The 13,427-nt window shown below is 37.1% G+C and overlaps 1 protein-coding gene across 5 annotated transcripts; it reads right to left on the bottom strand.

The window, feature by feature from the left end:
* Window positions 1-470: 470 nt before the first annotated feature.
* tcirg1a (T cell immune regulator 1, ATPase H+ transporting V0 subunit a3a) lies at window positions 471-12,832 on the bottom strand. Of its 5 annotated transcripts, none has more exons than XM_042717114.1 (21): window positions 12,605-12,831; window positions 11,482-11,604; window positions 10,901-10,979; window positions 10,559-10,707; window positions 10,363-10,460; window positions 10,228-10,287; window positions 9,415-9,541; window positions 9,254-9,336; window positions 9,080-9,173; window positions 8,053-8,265; window positions 7,709-7,859; window positions 7,452-7,591; window positions 7,177-7,334; window positions 5,877-5,967; window positions 5,672-5,790; window positions 5,372-5,585; window positions 5,172-5,279; window positions 4,195-4,287; window positions 3,950-4,070; window positions 3,396-3,567; window positions 471-878 (listed from the first exon to the last, which is right to left on the bottom strand). In XM_042717114.1, the coding sequence occupies exons 2-21, from the start codon at window positions 11,596-11,598 to the stop codon at window positions 794-796; spliced, it is 2,472 nt and encodes an 823-aa protein (XP_042573048.1). In that variant the 5' UTR covers window positions 11,599-11,604; window positions 12,605-12,831; the 3' UTR covers window positions 471-793. The 5 variants fall into 5 exon arrangements, with proteins under 5 accessions (XP_042573048.1, XP_042573049.1, XP_042573047.1 ...); XM_042717115.1 differs by having other exon boundaries at window positions 4,195-4,281; window positions 10,228-10,290; window positions 10,366-10,460; XM_042717113.1 differs by having other exon boundaries at window positions 10,228-10,290; window positions 10,366-10,460; window positions 12,605-12,830.
* Window positions 12,833-13,427: the final 595 nt, after the last annotated feature.

Genomic DNA, 13,427 nt, shown 5'->3' with positions numbered 1-13,427 from the left:
TTGCCTTTTAGCATAGAATTCATGAATATTTTCTAATTTTATGACTGTACACAGACCTAATTTTAACAGATTATCATGCATGATAAAGGTTTGCAGGATAGAAGTAGAGCCACAATAGTAGTAATATTGATCAACTGAAATGGGGTTTTAATGGTCAGAGTGCAGGGTAGCTGATCTACAAGGAGACCCAAAAGTCTGAAACCATGTGGAGAATCTGAGTTCTGTAAAATACAAATAATTCATTTTTATTTCTAGTTTAATAATTACGTAAATTTGTACCTCCTTTGTACAAAATACTTTCAGTTAAGAATGCATGTCTTACCTTCCTTATTCTGAAGATGATGATAAATGGGCTAGAAAGATTTCATTTGCATTTAGACAAAAAAACAATGCTAAAACCTGCTGCACGTGAAGGGGTTGTGAAGAACCGTGATCATGAAGAATACAAATATTCTCAAGTTTTAAGTTACAAAAGCCTTTATTAGTATTCTGCATTTTTGGAATTCATACATTATGCTCAGCATTAAGTTCTCCGTGTGTTTGGGCCTTTAATCTCCACCCATAGGGCAGCTGGACATCAAGCTCTGTCCATTGGCTCTGCAGCGAGGACCTTCTCTTCAAAACATCTCATTTTGTTTTCCACAGAACCAAGTCCTCCAGGTTTGGAACAACATGAGGATGAGTTAATGACAGAATTTTCATTTCAGAGTGAACAATCCCTCTAATTAATCATTTTTTACTACCAGGGGTTGACACATCCAGCTTTAAAATGAAGTATAAAAACATTTTACATTTACTCTAAATGCTGAATTGATGCAAAGGAAAAAGGGTTGAACTTGTATCCAGATCCGCTGTAGAATTTGTTCTGAAACTCCACCCTGCATCAAATGGGAAAAATAAATTTAAATGTATTAAACTCTTCATCAAGATTAAGTTTCTCACACACCTCAAAAATTCAGTAAAGGTGCCAAAATCCACACAACTGACAATCGATTCTTCATAGATCAGCTTCAGTGTATATTTCAATGAATATCAACTAATGTAAACTACTAAACTCAGAACTACACATTTGGTGTAGATTAGAGAGACTAACCACCCCGCCCCCTTTTGTCAATCACCATGTCACACACAACACTATATAGAGCTTTTTGTTTTGTGTCTATATAGCTGTGGGGGGGGCTATTTTTTGGATATTGTGTATGTGAAGATTTTTTGTTCTCTGTTAAAGAGGAGCGCAGACACAGAGCTTTAGCATAGAAACACTTCAATAATACAGTGAGGAGCAAAAAAAAAAAACAAAATCGTCATTTCACAAAGAACACAAATCACTTTCAAAGTAGAAAGTGAGTAAAGTAGAATTTATGAGACAGCAGCTGTTTGGTGAATTCCTATCAAAATGACTGGATTTCACAATTTTGAGAAAACTGGCCATACAATAATGAAGGTGGCACCTTAAAGGGATATTCCACCCAAATTTTGTCATTAACTACTTACCCCCATGTCGTTCCAAACCTGTAAAAGCTCCGTTCATCTTTGGGAACACAATTTAAGATATTTTGGATGAAAACCGGGAGGCCTGTGACTGTCCCATAGACTGCCAAGTAAATAACAGTGTCAAGGTCCATAAAAGGTAGGAAAGTTGTCGTCAGAATACTCCATCTGCCATCAGACGTGCAATATTTGTTATCTGGAGAGACGGGAACATTTTTTGTAAGCGAAGAAAACAAAAATAACGACTTTATTCAACAGTTCCATTGTCAACAGTCTCCTCTGTGTCACCGTATCTCTGCTCTTCCATATCCCGCACCACCGCAGTTTTATACTCTTCTTTGTGTCATCCGCACCACAGAGGATGCGCAGATGAAATTTTAAAATTAAATGTATTTATGCTTTGACGCTTTTTTGAAGGAAAACAGCGCATCCTTGTGGCGCGGATGATACAGAAGCTCATACGCAGCATGGAGATGAAGTATTCTGACGACGACTTTCATACCTTTTATGGACCTTGACACTGTTATTTATTTGGCAGTCTGTGGGACAGTCACAGGCCTCCCGGTTTTCATCCAAAATATCTTAAATTGTGTTCCGAAGACGTACAGAGCTTTTACAGGTTTGGAACGCTATGGGGGTAAGTGATTAATGACAACATTTTCATTTTGGGGTGGAGTATCTCTTTAAAAGCACATTTCACCCAAAAATGAAAATTCTGTCACTTTCTCACCATCATTTTGTTCCAAACCTCTATGAATTTTTCACTTTTGCTAAACACAAAATAAGATATTTTGAAGAGTTGAGTAGCCAAACAGATAACAGTAGTCATTGACATCCATAGTATTTTTTTTAGAAGTCAATGGTTACTGTCAACTCTTTGGTTACCACATTCTTCAAAATATATTTTTTGTGCTTAGCAGAAGAAAAAAAAACATTAGGGTGAGAAAATTATGACAGAATTTTCATTTTTGGGTGAACTGTCCCTTGCCATGAATCAGATGCTTGTCAACTTTAAGGATGTCACAAAAACAGTGATTATTAGAAAGAATATTTGGAATGTTCGGTCTTGACTTTCTAAATGACTCCTCATTAGGTCAGCTGCAGAAATCCTGTGTAATCCAGTAAGACACTGTGGTTTACTGGCTGACTGGCACTGTAAGTTGTAAGCCCCTGTAGGGTTGTGGTGGCGGAGCAGGGGGGAGCCTATAGAGTGATAAATGGTGAGTGTGGTGAAGTGTGTTTTGTGTGGTGGGGAGTGTGACACAGTGATAGACAAAAAGAGAGACGGGGTGGAAAGTCTCTATCAAGTGAACCTTACTGGTTTATAGCAACCCCACTCAACCCCATCCTCTGTTTAACGTTGTTAAATCACTGTTAACACCTGCTATAAACCTCAATCAATGACATGTAATAAACTCACATAACATAACTATGATTCCTATTTTATTGTCTTGCTGTCATGCAATGTTTACTTACAATGGGATTTGATGAATAAAAGTGTGCATACTGCATTTTTCACTCCCAGATACATGTTTGTTAATTGTTGCAGAACAGTAATCTCTGGCCTGCAAACATTTTCTTTCAGCCTCTGGGCAACACCTGGTTATTTTTATGGTGGTTCATAAAAATTCTGTTTGCGTTCTAAATAATTTTCAATACAATATTCACTATGCATTTACACTTAATGTTTTTTACTAGACAGAAGCATTTGCTTTTTTCATTAAGAGGAAATGATTCAGTATTATTTTAGAGTAGCCATGGTTTGACAAAATTCAAAACTGAAGAGTTTTCTTCTTTTTGGAGAAATTTAAGTTGGAATTTGCATTGAGTCAAGTTAACCAAATCACCAAAGCCCCTGGTTGAGAACCACTGCACAAGTTGGTTTATTTTTATGATTTTCTCACCAGTGCAGACGCAGAGCATGCAGGAAAGCTGACAGCCCCTCCATTACCAGCAGGATAGAGACAGTGAGCATGGCGAAGACAGAGAAGATGACTGACAGAAGCACAGATCCCACATAGCCTTGCCACGAGAGGGAAATTCTCATCACCATAACCCAGAGAACCTCGGACAGCTCTAATACACACAAATACAGAACTAATTAAAGGGACACTCCATCCTAAAATGAAACCTTTGTCATTATTCACTTACCCCCATGTCATTCCAAACCCATAAAAGCTTTGGAACAACATGGGGGTAAATGAATAATGACAAAATTTTCATTTTGTGGTGGAGTAACTAATTAAGCATCCACCTTATTTTGCAATGCAGATGTATTTTCTGTGAATGTGAGACTTCCAATTCATTAGCCACTAAACATAAATAACTAGAGGAATAACCAAGTGCAGGAAACAGTAAAACTAGCCAAGTTACAAATGGCTGAACTCACTTGTATGAAAAATTTAAGGTGGATGAGTGAACATGCAGTACTCGTGGATGCTTGTGAGTGTTTGCATACGTGCATGTGCGAGGCTGAGGGCCCAAAGTCGAAGGTACGAGGCGGTGTTAGAGATGCAGCCCAGGCAGTACTCTATGGTGTGGATCGCCTGGTGCATAAAAACCTCCGTGCAATCAAACTCCTGTAAAGGTTAAAAAGCATACTATATTTTAGTAGCTCCGGTATGGAAGAGTGAAAATCGGAAAGTTAGTCTTCTAATGCTGAGCTTTATTTGTGAAATGTGTCTTGATCTTTTCTCTTCTCACCTGATCCTCTGTTCCTCCTCCTCCCTCTAGATCTCCTAGCTGAGCATTTATAGAACTGGTGTCTGTGACTAGGGGGCGCTGCTCCTCCTGTAACTGAGAGACAGGGTCAAAACCTTCCACCAGACACAGTATGGGAGAAATTGCAATGCTTAATTAATGGGGAGAGCTGCTGAAAGGACACGCTACATTTCAGCTAAAAGAGCCACATTCCCTTAATGGTAAGAGCATCACCTGGTCACTCTGGAATATGCAAATGCATTAAGCTAGAGTAAACCAACCTGCATATATAAAGGTAAAGAATTGTTTTACGGTTAATCTCCTATGTAGATGCTTTTGAAAGAAGTGTCTTATGCTCACCAAGGCTGCGTTTATTTGATTAATACAACAAAAACAGTAATAGTGTGAAATATTATTACAGTTTTCTATTTTTATATATTTTAAGATGTAATTTATTCTTGCAAATCATATTTATTCATCAGTGTAGAGCTTATTATAATCTCATGCACTCTGTTTCATTTAGCTTTAAATTGCCTTCATATCTCTTTAATTACAGTTTTTGCAGTGTGTTTGAAGTTCAAACTAATGAACAAAAAATGTTAAAGTCAACATTATGTATAATACATTTATTTGCAAAATCGAAATGCTTCAGAAAGTTTAAATTAATTTAAGAAAATAATTAATTCACAAAAGTTCTGTCCACTGTGTTATTTATTGAACAACACTAAACAAAACTAAACAGTGGTTCATCACATCATCATGTGACCAGCATCACGTGATGTTATTTTCTTTGAAAGAATGTGTGGCTGTCCAGACAAAGCCTGCCAATGAGTCAAAATGGTGAAAGTTACCCTATAGAGTCCACCCTTTTTATTCAAATACATGCAGCCTTGGTGAGCATAAGACACTTTTTAAAATATTTTTATATATTTTTAATTATTTTTAAGCAAAGATGCCAGCCTAATTTCACCCCTACTTACCGTTCTCCTGTTAGTCCTGTGCCTGAAGTACAGGAAGAGTGGTCTTCCCAGTAACAGCACTGGAACTGCCAGCAGTGCCAAGCAAACTAACACTCTCTGCACTCTCATCTGAAGACAGTGAGATGACATGTATGCATTAGTCATGACAGAAAACTATAGTACAACATTGAAAGAATCAGTGTACTGAATGAATGTCTCACCTGTCCTGGATAAAGTGGTGGGTTGTCTGGGTTCTCAGCAAACACAAACATGTCAATGAAGTGGATTAGGATGCTGGGAGCACGGTCTGAATCCTGAGGTCCAAATGCGATCCATTTAAACACCACCATGAAGACAAGGTACCCAAAAAGACACAGCATGAACACAAGCTCAGGAATCAACACCAGGAACATGCTGCTCACATCGCCAGAGTACCTGAGGAAAAATACCATTAAAATGCCAAGAATAAATCCACAGAACAGATCAATGTAAACAAAAATGAATCCTACTTTATGACTCACATGTAGTTGAAGAAAGACAAGCAGACTCCAAAAGTCATATGGATGACTCCGATGATGACTGACATCTTCATCTTATAGGAGTTGAGGAAGGTGAGGTGGTTATTGGCAAGGCTCCAGATCTAAGGACCAGGAAATGAGATGCAGTCAAATCCAAACCTCAGAGTGAGCTAGACACAAGGATGATTTGCTTAAAAGGCCTGGTTACCGGGTCAATGCCGAATAGATATGGTCCCTGGAATACTCCAGTTACATTCGGATCCAAAGTGAGGTACTGGTTGCTCCTCAAAGTTTCATCACTGAACAAGCCCAGAAGAAATCAGACATAAGTGAGTGTGAGTGTAAAATGAGATCAAAGAGTCAAGCTGAAGTGCTGGATAAGTGACCCCTTTTACAGAGTATAGGTGTGTTCACATTAGCTTCCACTGTCTGTTGTCAATAGTGTAGTGAGGTATGAAGCACAGCTCACACAGAAGACACTTTCAAACCAAGCAACTGTCTGTTGGTCAACACGGCAAATCTACTTCACCAGCTTGTACCCATTGTTAAACCTGTTTGGGTGAATCTTTAGCCAATTACCAATCACACAGATTCCTATTCAAATTACTATAAAGGGGCAGCCTACTGGTTAAAGGGATACTCCTCCCCAAAATGAAAATTTTGTCATTAATCACTTACCCCCATGTCGTTCCAATCCCATAAAAGCTTTGTTTGTCTTCGGAACACAATTTAAGATATTTTGGATGAAAACTGGGAGGCCTGTGACTGTCCCATAGACTGCCAAGTAAGTTTCACTGTCAAGGTCCAGAAAAGTGGTTCAACCGTAACATTATGAAGCGAAGGGAACACTTTTTGTAAGTGAAGAAAACCACAAAAAAAAAAACACTTTATTCAACAATTCCTTTGTCAACAGTCTCCTCTGTGTCTCTTCATATCACCGTATGCTGTGTATGCTCTTCTGTGTCATCCGCGCCACAAGGATGCGCTGTTTTCTTTCAAATCAAAGCTAAATACACGTAGAAACAGCGCATCCTTGCGGCGTGCTGATACAGAAGAGGAGACACAGAGGAGACTGTTGACAAAGGAATTGTTGAATAAAGTCATTTTTTTTGTTTTCTTCGCTTACAAAAAGTATTGTCGAGTGTTTTAATCTAAGTCTTATGAAGAACCATGGTCAAATTTAATTTAGCCTTTTATTCACATATAAAAATTGACTTATGTCTTAATGCTCTTAATACATTTATGGACTTTTTAAACTAATAAAGTTTTGGTTGCATGGACCAATCTCTCAGGTTTCATTAAATATGTCTTCATTTGAAACTCTTATTGGTTTGGAATGACATGAGGGTAAATCACTGAATTTTCATTTTTTTGGGTGAATTAACTCTTTATATTCTTGCTCTAAAAAAATTGTTGAACATTACATGTTGTTAGAACACTTTTAGACCTTTAAGTTAAAATCTACCTTATGGTTAATCTTTGCCTTGGATGTAACAGTGTGCACTTACCTCCAGTTGTAGTGCTGCATCATGGGTTTGAGGTGCCAGCCAGAAGAAAGAGGACTGAGTCCTTTACTGAAGCACTCATTATAAACAGCCCCAGTATAGATGGAGAACAACCCCATTAGAAGGATCAGATATCTCCCACCAAACAGCATACGCCAAATCTAAAAGAAAGTATAAAATTCTGTACAAACCTGAAGTGCATTCTAGAAAGTGATGGAGACAGAGAACACAGACAGATTCACTACTGTTCAAAAATTTTTATAGAAATTGAAAGAAACCTCATTAGTGTTATTCCTCATCTTAGGGTCTCTTTCTTCCAGAATCATCCAAAGAGCAGCCAATGTCATGAGTAAACCGTGACCAACATCTCCAAACATCACCGCAAACAGGAAGGGAAAAGTAATGATGGTGTACACAGCTGAGAAGGGAACAAACAAGACATTTACTAGGATGGGTTTCCATATCTTCCGTAGGTCGTTTATCTCAAACTAAAATGACTTGTGTCTGCTTCCATGTGACTGTGTGTGAGAGTTACCTGGGTTAACCTCTCTGTAACTGGCCACACCATAAGCATCCACAATGTTCTGGAAGCTGGAAGTGAATGTGTTGGTGTCAAAGAGTGTTGGAGGAGATGTGGGTGCAGGAAGACGGTTGTAGAAGGAGTCCACACTGCTTCCACTCTTTCTCTAAGAAACAGAAAGGACAAAAAACAATCTATTGCAGAATTCACTGCTCCGAATCCTGCTGTAAATGAGAAAATAAGTCATTTCCTGCATTTATAGCCCTCCCCCTCTGTACTCCTTTAATACTTGAAAATCACACTTGATTTCTTTGTGACGTATTTTGTGTGAAACGGTTTATTATATAATCTTATCTCACCGTTCCTTCTATCAGAGCGCTCTGGAGCAGTGAGAGTTTGGCCACAGGGCACCAGGCCTCTGCGATGAGACACTTCTCTGTGACTGAAGGGCTGCAGAGGTTGAGCACCATCTGCACAGCTTTACACTTCTGCACACGTATCTTCCACTGTGGCATCTGACACACGCAGCGAGACAGCAGCTGCTGCATATACTGCTCCGTCTGAGAGAGCACCTGCAGACAGACAAGAGGATAGTTAAATATATTTTGTATTTCATTTTCCTTTTTATATTATTTACTAAATATTCTGTGCACAATTCATCAATGCACATTTTTTTTAAAGTAATATCATATACTACTGTTCAAAAGTTTGGGGTCTTTTGGGGAGACAACTTACCAAGGCTGCATTTATTTAGTCGAAAATACAGTAAAAACAATTATACTGTGAAATATTCTTACAATAATTGTTTTGTATTTTAATATGTTTTAAATTATACCTTGTATAGTTTTCAGCATCATTACTCCAGTCTTCAGTGTAACATGATCCTTCAGAATTCATTCTAATGTGCTGATTTCGCATTTATTATTATTATTATTATCAATGTTGAAAATATTTTTGTCGAAACCTTTTTTCAGGATTCGTTGATACATAGAAAGTTAAAAAACAGCTTGTATTTGAAATCAAATATTTTGTACAATGTTAATCTTAACTGTCACTTTTGAGCAATTTACTGTAATGTGTCCTTGCTGAAAAAACATAACTAAAACATACAAACCCCAAACTTTTGAATGACAGTATATAATGTTTTTTTCCTCATATTCATTACATATCCCATCTCACTTGGAAATACATCAGATTACAAAAGTAAAATGAGTTGCAGACTTTCTGTGTTCTAGTCTTTCCTTAAAGAAGTACCACTTGTTGTTGTTTTTTTAATGAATGCAATGAAATTCAATTCATTTTAAGTGATTCTGCAGTGCCTGAAAAATTGCATGGTCTTATTTCAAAGTGAGTGTCATTGTGTAATGAAAGGAACATTCCAGTCACCATTTTGATGTCTACAATCCTGCTTTCCAGCCCCTGAAGTATTCCTTCTCTCTCTTCCAAACCCTCTGGATACACAAAGGTATGTGTGTGGAAACTATGAAAAGACAGATATGTGATATCATGAAAGTGTACTATAGTAAGCTATGATTAAATTTAACTAAGCTATAAATGTACCAATAACAGATCTTCTTCACTTTCTGCCCAATCTGCTCTCCCCAAAAAGAGATCACAAAGACAGTCCACTGAATCATCTCTCCCTGTGAACAACAAAAACATATGTATATGGCCAGTTTCATCAAATGAGTTATGCGATTCACTTAATGTAACTCTCTTACAGTGTCTGGCACTTCCAGCCTTTCCTCCATCTCCCAGAAGTCTACAATGATGTATCCACGACAGGCCCTCCACAGCAGCCTCTCGAATGCTGGAACCTTCCACGGATGGACCACGCCAGTAACAAAACTGTGCAGGAAAGATGTCAATAACATTATTATTGTCTCGTTACATACTTGTTCACAACTGATATGTGAAAATAATATTTCAACTTGCTGCCTTAAGATGTGGTCACAATTACTGCTGCTCTGTGAAATTTTGTGTGTGAATTTCAGTCATTTCAATAAAACTCGATTGCTAGTTTAGCAAGGGGAAAACATTTCCAACGCAGAATTTGTTCATGTTCAAGTTGAAAGTGACTTTAGACAATTTTATCTAAAGATGTCCTTACATTAGTGATATTTCAGTGATATTTTGTGGGGGAAAAGGTTCATTGTCTCTTGTCAATAGCACAGCTCACACAGAACTCTTTGGTCAGTGTGGTGAATTCAAGTGACCAACTTGAAAATGAGCAAACTTTTTCACGCTTACGTGAAATTCCCAAATGCAAAGATTTCTATTAGAATGACCCCGTTTTCCCCGTAAACTTTTACAGAACCATGGTTAACGTGACCACACCGTAAACTTCACATTTCTGTTTCTCACTAAACTTTTAAAAATAAAGGTTCTTTATTTGTATTGATGGTTCCATGAAGAACCTTTAACATCAATGGATCATTTTCACTGAGATTCAAAAGATACTTCGGAATGGAAAAAAGTTCTTTAGAATATTAAAATGTTCATCACATTCTCTTTTAGATGGATATTGTCCTCACCTCAAACGCATATCTTGCCTGCTGTCCAGTAGTGCTGTAGTCTCAAGAGTTGGTGGTGGAACCGAGGAACATTATGAGAAGCACTGGTAGATATCTGAGAGACATGAAGGTAAGCATGCTAAGAGCTGGATATTTACCTGAGAGGTTGGTAGTAAAATGCTCTGTTTCAGGACCCCTCTGTACTGACTGAGCTGGGTCAGCTGGTTACGTATACTGTCCCTGTTTCTTGATACCTACATGCAAACTGGGTCAAGATCACCACTTGCACAACATGATATCCTTTTTGGAACACAAGATATGAATTTAACCTTCTTCTCCTTTCTCCTCTCACCTCTCTGAGTTCTCTGGCAAGTCTCTCGCTCTCCTCTTCAATGGAGAGCAGCTCTCTAGGCTGTGGGGCTGGTGGGATTGGTGTGGCTGTAGGTAAAGGCCCTTTCAGAGGAGGACAGAGAGAACGGCTGATCTCTTGCTCCAGATACTCTGAGGAATGGAGGGAGAGGAAAACGTGTTTAGGACATGCACAGTGATTATGATATGATATGTGTGATGAGTGTCAGAGAGTGACTAAAATAGCTATATAATACTTGCTTTAGTGGTAGCTGGTCATTGAAAGGTGAATATTTAGTGGTTACATAATAATAAGGGTAAACAATGGTTGGATTTAGAGACTTACTGAAGGTTTTCTCCATCTCCTCACATCTTCTCACTTCTGAAACAAACTTCCTTTGAAATGCGTTCACATTTGGGTTCAGCTGAGAAGATTGGGTTCAAGAGAGACAAGAGGGAAAAAGAGCAAGACAGACTGTAAATGTGATGGCAGGATATGAACACAAATTTCTAACTGTAGATAAAAGCTTGGTCGATAAGATTTTTACAATTTTCTCTTATGTTAAAAGATTTTTCTATATGTTTTTTAAAGTTTTCTCTTATGCTCAGGTCTGTTTTTTTAATTGTTATTATTTTTATATTTTAAAGTGTCTTTTATAATTGTAATTTTAACATGTTTTTATTACTCCAGTCTTCAGTGTCACATCATTATAATATGCAGATTTTGCTTTAATTATTACTATTAATGTTTAAAACAGTTGCAGCTTAATATTATTGCGGATACAGTATTTTCCAGGATACTTTGAAAGAAATTATTATCTCTCACTTTTAATCAATTTAATGTGCCCTTGCTAAATAAAAGTATTAATTAAAAAAATAAAAATAAATCTAACTGACCCCAAGCTTCTGAAAAGTAGTCAAACTCACATCTCTGAATTCGACTAAGCCCAGCTCCCCAAGCTCACTGACGCAGTTGTAAGCTGAACCTGCCTGGAGAAAGAGCTGGACCAGACACATCTCCTCACTTCGGAAAAGACATCCCATGATAGCCTGAAATATAATGTCTTCAAATATCACTCCTCAACAATAAACAGTACAACGTAAACATGAAAGCAACTGAGAGATAAGAATATCCATACATCATGCAAATTATAGAACACGTGATAAGTGTGCTTATTTGTTGCATTTCTTTGGGCTTATTAATGTTATTTACATTGTGTCAATAATGAAACTAAAGGTGATTATTGTGCATAGGGGATATTTATCTAATAGAGTAGCTGGTATTTTTTTTTCTTTTCTTTTCTCATTTTGATGCATAAGGGATTGTGCACTGATCGGTTGCATGTGATGGTGGTTAGTTGGTAATCTAATTGAGATTTTACAGGGGATTCACCCATGCTCATGTGATGAATAAGGTCATGAAAGAGAAACGGAATCTCAATTAGATTCATCTGAAACTCATCTGAGATAATCTCTAATCGGTATTATAAATAAGAAAATAGCGGAATTACATAGACATTATTTGGGAATAAAAATGTAACATTAAATGTTATAAACTATGAAAGCTCGACTTAAAGATTTTAGCACTAAAACCTAATTTATTAAAACAGTTACGCCTTTATAAACAATAATAAGCCTATAAATGCAGGCTAACACTGATAAAGCGGTATTGCAGCAAAGGGATTTTCTCGCATTTACCAAAAAGACGTATTAATTGTCTTTCAGCACAAGTGCATACTAAAAGCATTTACAGTGATCTTTTACATATTTAATGAAAATGTCGGAATAATGGGAATTGATGAAGCCTGTCGGAGAGCACTTAGCCTACTAATAGCGGAAGTGTCCCGTTACTGCAGAAGCGTGGCGTAGCAACATAAACAAAAGCAGACGACCGACATAAACGGGACACCACTGTGAACTGAACAGACGCGATTCAGTTGCTTCTGAATCACCTAGTTTATATAAACGGTATTTATATAATTTATGTTTCAATGTGTTTGTTCAGTGTTTTCTGAATTCAAATGCGCATTAAACTGCATGCCGATCTTACCGTATATCAGAGATGGATAGATCCAATGTGATCGTGGTGGGGAAAAAAATTATCCACAATTTGATTTCATGGTTGGATGTATTCTGAAGCGGTGCGAGGTAAACAGCAGATCTTTGAGCTCATGGCCTCTCATTACTCCAGCTCCAGTCATTGCCATGTGATTCAGCCACTGAATTAGACCTGCTACTGTACACAAGCCAAGAGCTTCCAATAACACGCATTAAATCCCTGCAGAGGAAACAATCGTGCCAGTATTTAGCCTATTTGACAGTTTCTAGTAACAAAATAAATAGTGAAATGAATAGATTTGACAAATGTCAATGCATTTATGAGAGAAACAATCCTCATTTAATACCGTTTCAATAGAATGAGAAGAAGATAATTAATTAAAACATTTAAAATAGATTAAAAAAAAATCTGCAATGGCAAATGTAAGATATCCAACCACATCAATGTAAACCATTTCGATTTACATCATTAGCTCTTAACGCATTTAGCACTATATTTTTCCCCTTCTATTTTGGAAAAATCAATTTAATGAATATATTTTAATATTTTTTATTGTAATATATAATATCATTATAATATATTTAAATGTATAAAATCCTGTGTCTAAAATACATTTAAAAAAAAACACTTTAGTTTTCATTTCGCTCAGAATGGTAAGTTAATTCTAACAGACCCAATTTAGTAAAAACAATGAGAGCATGGCACACAAATGGAATAAGCAATGTAATTGGCAAATTATGTGGTCTATTATTTTATATCAAGTATTGTTATGAGTGAGAGTGAAGTTGTTTTTTGATAAAATTGTGTGATCCTT

The sequence above is a fragment of the Cyprinus carpio genome, chromosome B1 (assembly GCF_018340385.1).
Source record: "Cyprinus carpio isolate SPL01 chromosome B1, ASM1834038v1, whole genome shotgun sequence".
Taxonomy (NCBI): domain Eukaryota; kingdom Metazoa; phylum Chordata; class Actinopteri; order Cypriniformes; family Cyprinidae; genus Cyprinus; species Cyprinus carpio.
This window is presented reverse-complemented; position numbering and strand designations above follow the sequence as displayed.

What these genes read in the sequence shown, in the direction of transcription:
- tcirg1a (XM_042717114.1), bottom strand. Translation starts at nt 11,598, where the DNA reads ATGGGATGTCTTTTCCGAAGTGAGGAGATGTGTCTGGTCCAGCTCTTT. An exon ending in AGGCAAGATATGCGTTTGAG is followed by an intron (nt 9,542 to 10,227) that starts GTGAGGACAATA and finishes TTTCCTGCACAG; the next exon opens with TTTTGTTACTGGCGTGGTCC. An exon ending in GGCTGGAAGTGCCAGACACT is followed by an intron (nt 9,337 to 9,414) that starts GTAAGAGAGTTA and finishes TGTTGTTCACAG; the next exon opens with GGAGAGATGATTCAGTGGAC.